The sequence below is a fragment of the Apteryx mantelli genome, chromosome 14, assembly GCF_036417845.1.
Source record: "Apteryx mantelli isolate bAptMan1 chromosome 14, bAptMan1.hap1, whole genome shotgun sequence".
NCBI lineage: Eukaryota > Metazoa > Chordata > Aves > Apterygiformes > Apterygidae > Apteryx > Apteryx mantelli.
Window position 1 is genome coordinate 11,378,585 of NC_089991.1, and position 15,443 is coordinate 11,394,027.

Sequence of the window (15,443 nt, forward strand, 5' to 3'; positions counted from 1 at the left end):
CGCTCAGACCTGCCAGCCCCAACGAGCCAACCCTGCCTCCAGGTTTTAGTCCATCGGACCTGGAAGCTTGTTGCTAAAATAGATAGGCAGACACTTCAGAAGCCTTTTTTAAGCTATCACTCCTTGCATGGTGATTTGGAAGAGCCAGATGATTATGCCGGTGGTCAGACTGGTTAGCCTGCCTCTGAGGCGTGCTGGAGCAACTTCCCCCCACAGCAGTCTGAGAGAAGAGGAGAAAAGTAAGACCTTTTATTTACATCCCTAACTTCCCATCTGACACAACATCTGAGATGCTTCAAGTGATAACTCTGCAGCAGCTTTCTAGACACTGCCACGTCGAGCCAGACTGACCCCCTTCGGGTTCTGTCTACCCCACACGGCTTCATCCAACCCGACATGTTTACTGCAGCTTTCTGAAGCAGATGTCTCCACTCTGCAGCTCGCGGGCTGCCAGGACCCCTGAGGCAGCCGCCATCCACTGCCTGTGCTACGGCTGAATCCGTTCGTGCAACCTGCTTTCTCGGGGCAGCTGCGATACAGCAAGACCATGCCTAACCCTTATTAGAGCTGCCAGTTAGTACACGGCTTTGAGCTGGTTTTATAACGCACAGCAAGGTTAGGAAAAGAAAGCCACAGTTCCCTGAATCGAACTTCTAGTCACCGGCCCAACAATCACAGGACATCTTTTTAATGTACAATTAGCCCTTATGTCTTAAGAGATTTCTGGGCAACTTCACATCCCTCCTTAAGTCCAAAACTTTTAAAAGCTTTAAATATAAACATTTTCTCTTCTGAGCCTCCGAACAGAAATGTGAATCTGGCACCACTAATCCAGTCATAAATTAGTCATAAATCTCCTCCCACTAGACGAATAGTGCTATCTTTAAGTATAACGAGGCCTGCTGTCCAGACGCGCACACCGCGGCGTCCCTGTGGCCCTCGCCCCATGGGGACTCTCCCAACCCCGCCGGCCCCGCTCTCCAGCGCACAGGGCAGGAACCGCGTCCCCATCCCCATCCTGCCTCCCCCCAAAACCGCTCTGCACAGGCCCAGACAAGCTGCCTGAAGGGGACAGCAGAGGAGACACCGTAGCCCTGAGACACCGCTCTACCTCAGAGGTGATGCAGCGCCCAAGGAAAACCTCTGGGAGGGAACCAGAAGGACAGCTGTACACAGGGCTTCCAAAAGCCTTCAGAAAGCCTTACTGCTAAGCTTTCCTCCAGAAAGCCTAACTTCAATCCCTTTGGGCCCTGGAGAGAGCCAGAACCACACTTGTGCCACACAAGCCACGCTTGAGGATGTATTTCAGACTGCTTCAAGCCTTCTCTGCAAGCGAAAACGTCACCAGCCTGTTATGGCCATGCGAGAAGGGCCATACTCCCTCCATCCCTAGTCATTGCTTTTCTCCCACTGAAAGGAATGCACCTGTGGCAGCACAGGCAATGGTTTCCACATCATTTCTCTTCGGGTTCTTGGGAAGACCTTCCTAAAGTCTTACCACAACTTACCAGCTTCTCCAAGGAGAACTGTATCTGGACTAGGACATAAAATTAAGCCCCTTCCTCTGAAGTACAAAACAAACAGGGCCTCAGCACACAACTGTGGGTAGCAGGTACAGATTTCAGATGGATTTCAACATCCAAAGCAGAGCTTAATAGCATTTACTGTTCAGAAACAATCCTGTCTTACTATTTTTAGTACATTTCTCAAACATGCCATTATGTACTTCTGATTTACAGTATTAATGCCAGGCAACTGTGTTGCTTTTATTCTTCCCTACAGCATTACGTGAGAATATTCTTTACAGTGACTATCACACTGGGTTAAGGTTAAAAAACAATCAAGACCTGTAGCAAACTCCAAGGTGCCTTCCCATATCTTTGAAATATAAATGATTCCATGGCATAAGAGATTCTGAAATACGTGGCCATAAAGTCAAAGCTTTGCTAAGCAAATAACAAATAAGAGAGGAGGCTCTTTCCAAAGGCTCTGAATCACGCTGACAGCTACGATATGCGTGAAGCTAAAATAACTGTGAAAAAGCCAAAGGCTGTCAACAAAAGGTAGCAAAGCACAGCCAATTCCTATTTTTTTATTATAATTCACTATGGGGAGAGGGATGCAGGAGGGCACCCACAGCTTATAAAAAGTGCAGTAATGTTTCTTAGAGAGTTTTATATCTAAGTGTAAAAGGCTGAGGTTCTTTCACTGTTGTAACAAGGACACTCAAAAACTAAGAACTCGTAACGACTAAGTCCTAACTCTGAGAGCAAATATCACCACTGGATATGATCAGTCAAAACACACAATCTGCCTTTGCTCCAAAAATCTGTTCATTTACAACCAAGGAATAAAAACAATATACATGGAAGAAATGACTTAAGTTGGACACTGTCTATATTTATGAAATCAATACTTATGCTTTAACATTCCAATTACTATGAGATTCTTAACATTCTTCTACGACAAAAATATTTTTCTTTTGCCAAAAATACACAAAGACAACTTTAAAAAAGCACAGTTGGCCAAACTCCTACAGATTCAATAAAGATTCTCCCATTGGCATGTCAGCATACTTAAATACAACAAATTCTGTTGTTTAAGATTAATCTTCTGAATACAGCTGTAGCAAACATGTGAATTTATATTTCTCTGTGTACATATGACTCCCATCACCAGCAAACCAGGCCAAAGCAAAGCACTCAATAGAAGGAGCATCATTAACTTTAGTGCCTGACTCCAACTGAAGTGTGGATGTGCTGATGAGCTAGGAAGCACATTATCATACCTGGCTTAAAGGAAAAGGGAAAATAGGATAGAACAGAAAATTACCCCAGCAGGTTATGTGCAAGAAACCAAGGGTATAAAAACAGACCTCTAGGAAGAACAGAGAGGAGGGCCCAAATCCTTTGCAGGGAGCTTCAGGCAAGGACTGGCCGCCTGAGCAGCATCGGCACCCGGAGCTGCAAGGAGAAGGCAGCCCCTTGGCTGGACGTACTGTCCCTGTGCCACCTGCCTTTAACCATGGGGTCTCCACGATTTCTATGGGTATAATCTGCTGGTTGCCAGGCGGGGATGGCACAGAGCAGAAGCAGGCATATGGGGGTTTTCCATTTTGAAGGTGAAGGTGTTAGCATCTTGCCAGTAGCAGTTTGTACCCTTAGAAATGGCAGGGATGGGGAAGAAATCAAAAGCAGTACTGGCTTCAGTCACAGGCAGCTTAAAAACATATGGGTTCACCAGCAGATCTGAGCACAACAGGATCGCAGGTTTTCCGATAGTGACAGTTCCACCAGAACAGCATCTGCAGGATGTTTTAACATCTGCGTGCACACATCAGGCAGAGACAGAGTCTGAACATCCAGGGACGTCACCCTGGAAACCCACTGAAGAATGGAAATATTGATCCAACTGGCCACGGTCCAGACAACAATCACTAAACCCTGGGAAGTGTAAATACACCTCCACACCTTCTCTAAATCATAGCCTTTATTAGTTTAACCTATGTCACTGCAATTTTTTTTTTCCCTAGGCATATAGGCCTTCTTGAATGTGAAGTATTGCCAGGAGATATTAAGGAGTAATTGTCAGAGGTCTGGTATAGCATGAAAGACAATGAGCCAGTCTTTTCCTAAATTCTGAAAGACAACCTACAAGGTATGTCAAACAATATTTCTTCTTTCTCCAGATTCCATATGATGTTATTGAATTTTTCATCACAGTGAAATCGACTCTTCACCCTCCCCCCCCTCTTTTTTTTTTACACTTCTGCTTTTTTAAGGAGACCAGTAATACAGGGAAAATTTTCATATATTGGACAACTCAAGCTAAATAAATGTCTATAGTCATATCTCTAAAATTATGCAGTCAGCTAACTTCAAGCACTGCTACACACTGCATACTGAAATACCCATAAAAAAAATTATCTTTACCAGATAGGAAGGGGTCTATAGTCAAAAGTGATCAACCTGATTTGCTTGAGAGACCAAAAAATTTTTTTCTGAAGGAAGTGCAGACCACAGGAGCATATTTAAAACTCCTGACAAAAAGCTTGTTTTTACTAGTTACTCTTCATAATCCCCCATAAGCAGGCCTGAGCTGCTGGAGGTCCAGACACAACAGGTTGAAAGACACTTTCAACACAAACCCCAGAAACATGCCACACTGTCTGTTCATTTCCCATACGTAACCATTTATCAAGCCCAGGATAAAAATCTGGCAAGTTTCATATTAAAAATGCCAGAATGAAATAATATCCTGAACGCACATGCAAGTGTTTGAGGGCAAAGCAAAGCAAAAGAAAGGAAAACCCTGTCTGTAAGACTAGTCCTTATAATCATGTACAGGCTGAAAGGAAGGAGTAAGGAGATGTAGACACCGGCTTCATTTGTCACTGGCAGGTCTAAAAGTTCCTGGTTATTTTACACAGAAAATTAATTTTATATATAACTCTATATTCAAATTTGCTTTACTATCACCTATGTATGACCACGACAGAGCTTTGGGAACCAAATATGAAACCATTCTTTAAAAGAAAGATCTCAGTTCAGCAAAGCACTGAGGTACATGAGCACTGAAGCACGTCAAGTTTGTCTGGTGCTGTTCCAGCAGCCAAACTGCAAGTGAAAACAACCCAAATCTTCAGAATTCCGGAAGAGCTTTCTCTAAACAAGTAATCTTACAGTAGATGGATCTTTTTTGATTCAATTTCCAAACAGAGCAATGTTTTGTGATTTAGTCCCACTAAACCTTAACAAAATAGCACAAGGAATGCATCTTTCTATCTCAACAGTTGATACAGTCTATCGATATTAAAATAATTTGGCATGGACTCGTTTGCTAATAAGCCAGCTTTTCTGAGATGTTGCAAAACAAAACTACCTTAAATGTGTGATTTGCGGAGGAAATAAAACATAAAACCTCTGCAGAGAAAATGCTTTCATTGGCGCAGCAAAATTTAAAAAAAACAATTACAAGGCTGAGTACATTAAATTAAACTTGGTGCAATTATTCTTGACAAAAGTCCTACTGTCAGTAATTGCACACATTTGGACTTGTAATTGTTAAAAATATCACACTGCAAGTATTTGATGCATCTGAGATTCTGCTTCTGAAAAGCCATACAAAAATTCCCAACAGAAATCTCAAATTTTGTTTTAACATAAGCTACTGTAATATTTGATTCTTTGCTGCTTGCTCTTTTACTATTTATTCCTTTGGATCAAAGATCCATTTTGTAGTGAAAATAAATTCCACATCATTGCTTGCATGCTCCTTTACGGCTAGAAACATAGGAGACAGAGACAGAGTGATTGATTCCCATTCAGCTCTCCTAATTTCTGAATGAACCAAGATGTTACACAGTCACTATCACTTTCACAAGTTCCTACATGAGTCTCACAACCATTTTGCGTTGCTGTTTCCCAAAACAACCTCCCTCTCTAAAACACAACAAATACACCTCTGCCTCACACAGCAAGCACTTTAGAAGTCCTGTTTTCTCTTGGGGGAAAATGCAGCTTAGTAAGAGAGTTTTCTATATATTGCTAATAAAGCTGCTGTTTTGCATCTGCCCTTTCCAAAGACCCCTCAGGAACTTGAACACCCAATTCTTAGGCAGGAAAAGGGCCATTCTGAACATTCGGGTGCTTTAGAAAATTCTTATCCTAATCTGAAGATCAGAGAACAAAAATAAAAAGTAAATTGTGCCACCTGTATTGCACTAATATGTTTGGCAGACCTCAAAGCTACCCCATCAACTTTAACACACTATTTAACCTCATTTTCTCATGGCAAACCTTTCCAGGTCCAGATGGTACAGCCCGATGTACACTATAAATCTGAATTTTCAGTATCCAAGGCCTCTTTATTTTCCTTTCACACACAGGCTTTTTCTTTTGGGCTTCTCAAGATCAAGAAAACCAGACCTAAGCAGTGGAACCTAGCAGTAATACCCTGTCGGCATTGCACTGATGTCGTCACCGAGCACACCTCAGCACAACACCCATTATGCAGATAAATTAAAGCATATGGGCAGTTTTCCTGAACTCTGTGAAATGATTTGTCTTCCAAGTTAAGACACTGCCTTCAGGACTCAGCTGAATCAGGCCACTCTTGGTCGTTTTCTTTCTTCCAACCTAGAATTTCAAAACGAGTCATTAATATCTGGCTACACTAAGCCAGGAAAAAGTTACTATCCTTGCCAAATACTTTCTCAGAATAGCTTTGCCAGACTCCATCACAAACCAGTTATTCAAGCAAGTGACCAGTAGCTCATACAATCTCCTGTAACAAGTCTTCTGTTCTTCTTAAACAGATTGTGAAAATTCATAAACGTTGCTTTTAAAAGAGCACATGCTGAGCGAGAATTTAAAAAGTTGCACCTGTCTGTGAGACTTCCAAAAAGTGACGGAGAAAAACTACCTGCATCTCATCTGACTTTAGTCACTTGACCTTTCCAGGGAGACATCTCCCAGTGCAATGTTGCTTACTCAGCTTATCTTAGTGGAGACCATTCACAATGCCAAGCAGCCTTTCACCCCAGAAGCATTGCCCACATGGTGATGGCCCTTGCAAAGCACTCGTGGGGTCTTCACTAGCTCTGGAGAAGTTTGGACGTGGCATGTGCAGGACCTCTGGAGGAGGAAGGCAGCAATGCGCAACCTTGCAGCTCTCCACTCAACAGCCCACAACCTCTGCCTACCACAGGCAGCTGATAGAGACTCCCAAATGTGACAGGAGTGCAAAATAATATTATTTTTAAGGTTGGCAATTTGTTTGCCACTAAGCATTCTGCATAATCCTCACTTGCTAGAAGGAGCCGCCAAGGCGTGGCGCTCCACAGCCCACTTTCCCATGGCCGCGGTAGCTGGGCCCAGGCGAGCGATGCAGCTGAGCAGCACCCCAGATTTCTACACACCAGCTCTGACATTTATAAAGTACTTTCAGTCATGCCAAGACCAAAAATCCCGCTTTCTTTCAAATCTCATAATAACTCTCAAACATCCACAGCACAAGCAGAAAAAGCTGAAAAATGATAAAGCTCTTATTAGATAAGAGAGGAGGAATGATGGGATTCCCCCACCTCCACTCCTGGCTTCATTTGATTTCTGCAACATGCTTTGCTCTTAGAAAACACTAATCACATTACCACCTGGACAGGCCTCATTTGCAATCGCTGCAGCCCTTCCTCTGCTGCCAGGAACTTTCTCCGTCTCTTGTGGCTCTCTTTTTTTCATTTTGGGCTCTCAACCATCTACTCCGATGATTATAGTTAAAGGTCAGTGTGAGACAACTCTACTTTACATATTAGAGCAACATCTTCCAGCCCGCCTTCAACAGAAGTTGTTTCAGGGCTTGTAGGCTAAATTATTTGTTCTGAGTTGTGTGAAGAGACTGCTTTGTTTTATGGATTTTGCCATAAAAACTATTGATCAAAACTATGCTTTTTTGTGTGCTTGCACTTAAGAATTGCTATAAGTGACTGGGGAAAAAAAAAAGCGAGCTTAGGAAATTGAGAATACACTAGAAAGGAGTCTCCTTTGGTTATAGTAAATTGTATAAAAGGTATGAGTATAGAAGGACACGTCAGTTGTCATTTTCTGTCACACAGAAACATAAAACCCCACGCTGGACCAAAGTGAGGGCATGATAATCTCAGTCAACTAACAGATCCCGGGGGCTCAGATGACGGTGGAGGAAAGGCTGAAGTAGGCAGCCAGAAGGCAACCAATGCACTGGGAAAAACTCTTCCTAACTTTCAGTATTAAAGGCCACGTAATTCTCTTGAATTAGAAGATTTCTACCCTTTTCACTTTTCTGGGTTGCAATTTATGTATTAAATCTTTGCTTCTGTAACCCTGGATGTTCTTTTAATCTATATTAATACGCACCTTTTCTTGTATCTGGGTAACTTTATGGCTCAAGTAACATGCTCCAGCACAGCTCTTAGAAATACTATCTATCTGAGATACTGTAGAAAAAAATACAGTTGAATATTTGAGTCCTGGCTGTGTTTCATCTGTCTTATTTTAATAGCTCTGTTGAAACTACTATCTAGAGTAAGCATGACAGAATCCCTAAAGTACATGTGAATCAAAGCAAAATAGTAACAGTAACATATACATGGACAAAAGGAGTGGCCTGAAGTTTCTGGTTTGGAACGTATCATACAGTTTTGCTACTTATTTCTCTAAGGACTTCAGTTTTATTTTCCTTTTGTCGATTCACAGCCCTTTATTTTTATTTCTTGCTCATTTCAAACACAAAACAGCTATTAAATCCAAGCTGTTCAAAAAATATGCAACTGAGAACATTTCAACTATAAACAATATTTGCAGATTTACTCTATGAAAACCATAACTGAAAAGCAAAGACTAACTCTTCAGCACAATGAAATCACAGGCAAAATAGGCAGGAAACAGTTTAAAAAACAATCAGCCACACACCATCATTCCAGACATGCTTAATAGCATTCCAGGGCTTTATAAAAAGTAATGATCATTAAACATGAGAAGAGACTTTTAATTAGCAAACTGTTGTGTTCTATAGAAGAGAACCACGTTACATTATTTTCAGAGCCTCAGGTGTGTTTATATGAATTATTAAAATGAAATCTTTCATTCAACCTAAGCTGGGCAACTGTATGTAGAATAAATTACAAGTTTTTGTTTACGTAGCTAAACAGTGACCCACGTGCACCATATGGAAGCATGTGCCAGCCCTAATGAAGCATTCTTTCTGTATAGACACTGGTAATATGTTTGTAAAACAGGCAACCTGGCACTTGTTAGGGAACGACAAAAAGGATTAAAACACAGCATTAACCAATGGGTTAGCAACTTTTGAAAAAGCAACACTGGCAATTAGAATAAATACAAATACAAAATAAGACTAACTAGGCAACATAATTTTGCTGGTGGTGTTTATCGATGCACTAGATAGTCAGAACAGGTATTAAGGACAAGGGGATAATGCGTGTTTTTTGCGACTAGAAAGAGTGCAAGCAGTATTTCATCTAGCAAATTTCACAGTCAAACTGAAAGACTAAGCTAGCATGTTCGTCTGAATCAGAAATGCACAGGAAAGTATAATTAACATATTGTTCAGGCTGTTCTTGGTATGACACAGAACACCAGTAAGGAGATCCTTAGGTGGTGTAACCTAGCACAGCTCCAGACAGCTACAGTAATGGACAGCAACTGAAAACGTTCTCCCTTCTACCCCAAATTAAAGTAGCTTCCATGTTAACACATTCTTACTCTATGTTCTGTATGTCTTACTGTATAATTTGGTATGACTAACAGAAAAGTGGAGTTAGAGGTATTACCTAAATGCAGTACTGTCATTTAACATTTTAAGAACAGCCGTACCATCTGGATTCTTAGCAGTCCTTGTGCTTCTTCAACATTTTTGCCTATGTTGGCCCTGATCCTGGAACAGATGCAAATTTCTGGAACCCTGCTAAGTCTCACTAATTTGAAATAAATGATGTATAAACAGGATTGAAAGAGCAGAGCTACAGACCATAAAATCTTCACCTCTGGTGTGCATCATAGAGAGGAGACCCAATTCCAACATAATGGATAAAAAAGAAGACTCTTTAAGACATTCATTAGGCAGAGGCGAGACCGTGAAGTTCTCACGCGCTCTCAAGCTCTCACAGCAAAAAAATGGACTTCACCACACAAGTCTTCCTTGTAACCTGTCTAGACAATATAATCATAGTAGGCATTTGCTGACTACACTGCTGAACATGTCCTACTATTTTATGTCTAAAGCAACTTTTTTTTTATATATAAGATGGATAAGATAAAAGAAGACAAAGAACTAAATACTGACTAACTTAATCTTTCTAACATGTCACATACAGAAATAAGTACATTAATACTAGAATAAGGGGAAAGTCCATGATTCGCAGTCCTGAAAAGTTTACAAGGTTTGCAAGAGTCTGGCCCCAGGGGATGCAAGCAGGCTGTGTTCAGCTGGGCCAAATTTAACTGTTTTTCTAAAAGTCTTGACTTTCCTCTCTCTTTTATAGTGCTAATCAAGGGTAGGGAGCTGCAAGAAGCTGGATCAAAAGGACAGCCAGAGTAATTCATACAAGGTTACTCAGCTGTTGGAGTTTAAAACCCTGCTTGACCTGTGGCTGAACAGCCAGACGCTTGTCGTCCTGTGGAGCATTCAGCTTCTGCCAAATTTTGCCAGTTGAAAGGGTGTTCTAAACAAGTGAGTCATTAACAGGTCATTCCTAAAACTCTTCAGGAAAAAAGGAGAAAATTCTAATAATATTATAAAAGAACTTAACATTAATCTTGAGTGAATTTGCTTTTACTTGTGTCAGTAAAACCTTCGAAACAGACTAAGATTCTAGAAAATGAAACTGTTTGATCAGGCAACTCCCCCTGTCAGATTTTCTATAGGTCATCTAAAGACTTATTTTCAAATACTGGTACCTTTAGAGGAGTGGGGGTAACCTGAGGTATGAGTGCTACTGATGGGTATTCACATGACCATTAGTACTTTGAGCTGATCCTCAGTCCCTGAGGGCACTACCACCCTTAATGCAGAGCACCAAGGGACACCTACCGCAGCAGCAAAAAAAGGACTAACAACAGCAAGGCATTTCACCACTTCTCACCATCTTCCCCACTGAGCTGGAGGCATCAAAGGCTCTGCAAGGCTTTCTGCTGCACTGCCTAGTCCCCAGGACACCACCTTGCAGTGCTGCTAATCAAGCAGGAGCGCTGGCATCCCCTTCTGCACGCACAGCTCATCATACCTGCCTTGATGTCTGCATCCGTGACATACACAGCTTCACTGGGACGTCTCTGGTTTCTAATCACCGGCCAGATGCTCTTCCAAGTGAGCAGGGAGGCTGACTGGCCGGTTCTCACTGAAACACAAGCCAGGCTGACAGTTCCCATCCTCCCACCCGAGCATGGGTTTGAATTACTCTTTGCTAACAAAAGTTCAGAAGATTCCCAGGATGGGAGCTGTACGCAGAGAAGCTGCTGGCACGCTTCTGCTGTGGGCTATTCTTTGTAGTCTAGCCATGGAGAAATGGGTCCAGAAGGACGCTGGAAAGGAAATGAGCTGGATGTCGACACAGGAGGCTGGAAACCACTGTCACAAGAGGCAGCAGCCACCCCGGGGCTGACCTTAAAACTCTCCCCTTCCCCAGAGCCAGGGCGCGATACAGTGGCTTCATACTTGAGGCATGAGGGAAGCAGAGGCTTGTAAGGGCCCTTTGATGACAAGATCCAGCATGAGCATCTGAGTTTCATCAACAGCAGACAACTCACATAATTTGCCAAAATCTTCTGTTTCAAATCACTGTGCCAGCTATTGGTTAACAGAGCACTCCTCATACTATCTGTGTATGAGCTAGAGGGGCTTTACTTCAGAGTAAATTACAAATGCAGAGTGCAGGGCCAATTCCTTATGCCCCTGTAAACCCTTAAAGCCAAAAACAAAGCTGCTTTTCTCTCAACTTGACTATTTAGCCAGAAGTTGAGCTACGGCACCCAACACCCTCAGACCCCTGTGGAAACTACACCCCGTGGTGCGGTGCGGCAAGTTTCGTATTACCAAACACGACTTCTGCAAAAGGAGGAAACAGCTATGAAAGAACTGCCCCTAGCAGAAGCAATATTAATTGGGGACTATTTTCTCATTCACATTCACATCTCTATTTAAGAAAACGGAGCCTGAATCTTTAGGGCAAGTCGCAGTGAACAGATCAGCAGGAGCTATGGAGGAGACCACTAAGTTCTTGAGCCTTTGCAAACTGTTTCGCTGTACAGACCTTGGCTTTGTGCATAACCCTGAGCTCCGAGCGGAGCAGACTGCTGTCTCGGCTGCTACCTACCTTCTCCACAGCCCAGGGAACAGCGTGCTTCACCTTTCGGCCACCTGACCACCTTCTTCTGCCTGGGCCCACGGCTGGTTTCATGTTCTGCTTAGGAGCGGTTTTACCTGACACGGTGCTCAGAGGGCTGTACAATAATAAGAGCAAAACAGCCTCTCCATTTCAGGGATGTTTGGATGCTAAGAAGGGCATGAAAGTATAAATCAGGCCAAACAACCTGTAAAAGCCTGCTCTGTATTCCTTCAATTCTTCTTGCCTCATTTTCTTCTCTCATATATTTTTACTTACTTCGCCCTGCTCTGTTTGGAAACTCATCTAATTGTCATTTGAGATGACAAATGTCCTTAGCCTCACTGCCCCTTCCTAGGAAATGGATGTTTCCTTTCTTTATCACTTTGCTTGTAGAATTCATGTTCTAATTAAGTGATCTCTGCATTTCTCATTTCCCAATTTTTATTTCACATCTTCCTAGCTCTTTTTGCTTGGCAAATAGCCTCCAAAACCACTGTTCTTGCTATTTATTTTGCAAACCAAGGCTTAAACATAATAAATCCTCTTTTTAAAAAAGCATCAGCTTTTTGCTTCATCTTGCTACTGTCGTTAGCTTATACCTTAACCTGCAAGTTTTGTTATTTCCCAGAAAATACAAACACGCATTCAATTCAGTTCTTGAATGAAAATGAAGGATATGCTATTGATAAAAAAAACCCAAAAACTCTGAGGCCAAAAAGTACTGTTCTGATCATTTAGTTCGACACCTTGCACAACACAAAACAAATGTTTCTCCCTGGGATTTCTGCAGGTGCTAATTTCATTTAAGAGCTACTTTGTTGCTTTTAGGCATGAATTTTCAGTCTGCAGACTTAAGACTGACCTGAAGTTGTCTGTGTTGGAATTAAAACAGCAAATATTATCTTATTCAATGTCTTTTGATTTATTCTTTTTACTATCATTGCATTACATAAAGTAAAGCAATGTTTGTAAATGTTTTACCTTTTGTTACCAGAACTGTAACCAAAAGCTTCATCCACTGTCTAATTTTAAACAAGGCCAAAGACAATAAGCTGCCTCATACAGCAACAAGTGATGAAGTTTAAGTCTTCTTAACTGGATGGGAAAAAAAAAATCAAAAGTTCAACAGCATCCGAAGTTATACACTACTACCTCCTACGCCCTGTCTCACCACTGCAACCTTGTTATAAATAGGGTTGTCCAGCTCTGCAGGAAGAAAACATTTGCCTAGAACATGAAAATAATTTGCTTTTTTATTGTTTTAAGTTTGTTCCACTCTTCCTTTCCTTCTCTCAATTTTCATCCATCAATACTGCAATGACAGCAAAGCAGAAGAGAGCAAATGCATTTCAACAGTGTGGTATTTGGGAGGGCATGAGCAGAACTCCCTGTTTGCATCTATGGTACTGGGGATTTCTTGGCAATCTCCCATGTAAAAGCTAGCCACAGTCAACACTACTTAACCTACAAATTCAAACAAAACTGAATACACTCAATCCCTTCGATCTGCAGACCTTACAGTATCTGACATCACCTATGCTAATAAGGGTGTCTAATTAAAGTAAGACAGTGATTGTTTTGACTTAACTTTGAAGAATTAACAATCTATACTCTCTGAAAACGACAATGAAAGCCAAAGACAGAAGATTAATCCTGTGCTGGAGCAGGCAACCACAACCCAGACTACAGGCTCGGCTTCAATATTACCAGTGCAACACCAAAAAGAAGACTGAGCCCATTTTTCACTGAAAATTACATCTGCCACAAGAAAAGGGCTGGCTTGAGGATCGTCGCGGATTAGGAAGTGCAGCCACAACTCCCGCAGACAACCCGCGGTGACCAGCCGCTGATGCGCTCTTCTCTTTACCGCTTGCTCCTGGGCACATGCAGGATGCATGCACACGTGCTGCAGAAGCTTCGCCATGTTCAGGCCCAGCTCCTGGAGCTCCTCCAGCCCTGAGGGTGCCTACAACATGCCGTGGCCTAGAGCCGTTGCTCGGCGGCAGCTGTCAGGCACTAACTTAAGAACTGGTGTGGGATTCGTCTCACTTTACATCTGTAATGAAAACATCTCTATTTGAACGAGTTATCTAAATTTCCTTTACAGTTGATGGAAACAAAGAAACCCTTCTAGGATATGAATCATCTGATCAATTTAGTCGTATATCTTAAAATAGAAGGGTTGTGCTTAAAGGAAGGATCTGTTTCTACCCCTTGCTTATGAAGGAGATCTCAGTGAGTACATCAGAGGTAGAGACCCATACGCTCATGAGATTTCTAAATTAGGATAAAATGAATCCCATTCCTGGTATCCAGGTAAGTCACATATATTACAAACAATTGAAGCTGCTAAATAGCTCCAGAACATGAAATATCCTAATTGGTCTAGTTATTCAATCCACCTGGCACCAGCTGGAGGGTATTGGCTGCAAACAGTAATAGCAAAATATGATTTGGTACGTACTCTTACAGACTCAGGTTCTGGTGGACCTCTGTGCTAACAAGGTAGGTCACGGTACACCCAAAATGTCACAGCAAATGATCTCATGAGGGAATTACATGGGTCACAGAACAAAAGAGCCAAGAAAGGAATTTTATACCTGTCACTCCCTGTATAAAAACTTCAGAAAGTCAGAGCAGACACTCTGCTACATCCCCCAAAAGACAAGGAAAAGAATGGGAAAGGAGGGAAGAGAAAGCAAAGGGAGACTGTTAGTGTCCTATGAAATAACAAGATGATTAAACACTGTCAGGCTTTAATCCCTGCGACAAGCAGAGCTGCATTAGAGATACAGGTTGATTAATTATACAGAAGAAAGACTATGACATAGGCATATGAGGCAGAAACACTAACAGGAGGATCATTTATTTATTTATTTTAAATTAAAAGATGTTCGTCAACGAAATGATAGCCACTCATCTGGATCCAAAACTTTCAGCCCTATATCTAATTCCTATTTCAGTCTACGAGCACATACTGGAAAGAAAGATCTCTTGGTTGAATTTGCTTTTCACAACAGAATTGAATTGAAGCCCTGTGTAAGCAGCAACCTTTCTGGTCTATACACTAGGAGTTATTATTAAGTGTCAGCAAAAGACCAACTCTGGAAAGGCAGGTTCAATTTAGTGCAATGGCAAGTGGACCGATGGCAAAAAGGACTGATGTAGAACATTTCTCAGAGCATGCAGCTGAGAGATTTCAGAGAGGTGTGAAGTGAGCGTTGTGAGAAGTCAAAATGTCAAGAGAGATGCAGTTCAGTGAGTATCAGCAGGGAACAAACAAACAATTGCTATTGTTTTCTCTCTTCTTTCACATGATTAGCCAGTATTCAGGGCTTTTCTGGGTTATGTCTTCTATTAGGAGAACCGATGACAGCATTAGATGTTTTTGGTGTAATCCTGTTGGTTTACAAATAATAAGAATAGGGTACATTTTTTTCTAAAAACAAAAAAAATACTTAACAGAAAGTTGTTGCCTTGCTCACACTCCTAAGTCACGCTCTCTGGCCAGGGCTCTGCCAAAAAAAGGTTTCTCCTGGACTTTCTTGGAGGGCTGCTCTGC

The 15,443-nt window shown here is 41.8% G+C and overlaps 1 protein-coding gene across 13 annotated transcripts in view; it reads right to left on the minus strand.

Moving 5' to 3' along the window:
- The window catches only part of SGCD (sarcoglycan delta), a 400,728-nt gene that overhangs the window by 194,195 nt on the left and 191,090 nt on the right, over positions 1-15,443 (minus strand). Inside the window, exon 1 of one of the 13 annotated variants that reach the window (XM_013953716.2) lies at positions 10,781-10,862. The exons of the other annotated variants lie outside the window; for them this stretch is intronic. Coding sequence (XP_013809170.1) covers positions 10,781-10,807 — 27 coding nt within the window. The 5' untranslated portion in view covers positions 10,808-10,862. Of the gene's footprint in view, positions 1-10,780; positions 10,863-15,443 lie in introns of those variants that run through there. 13 annotated transcript variants of the gene reach the window in all.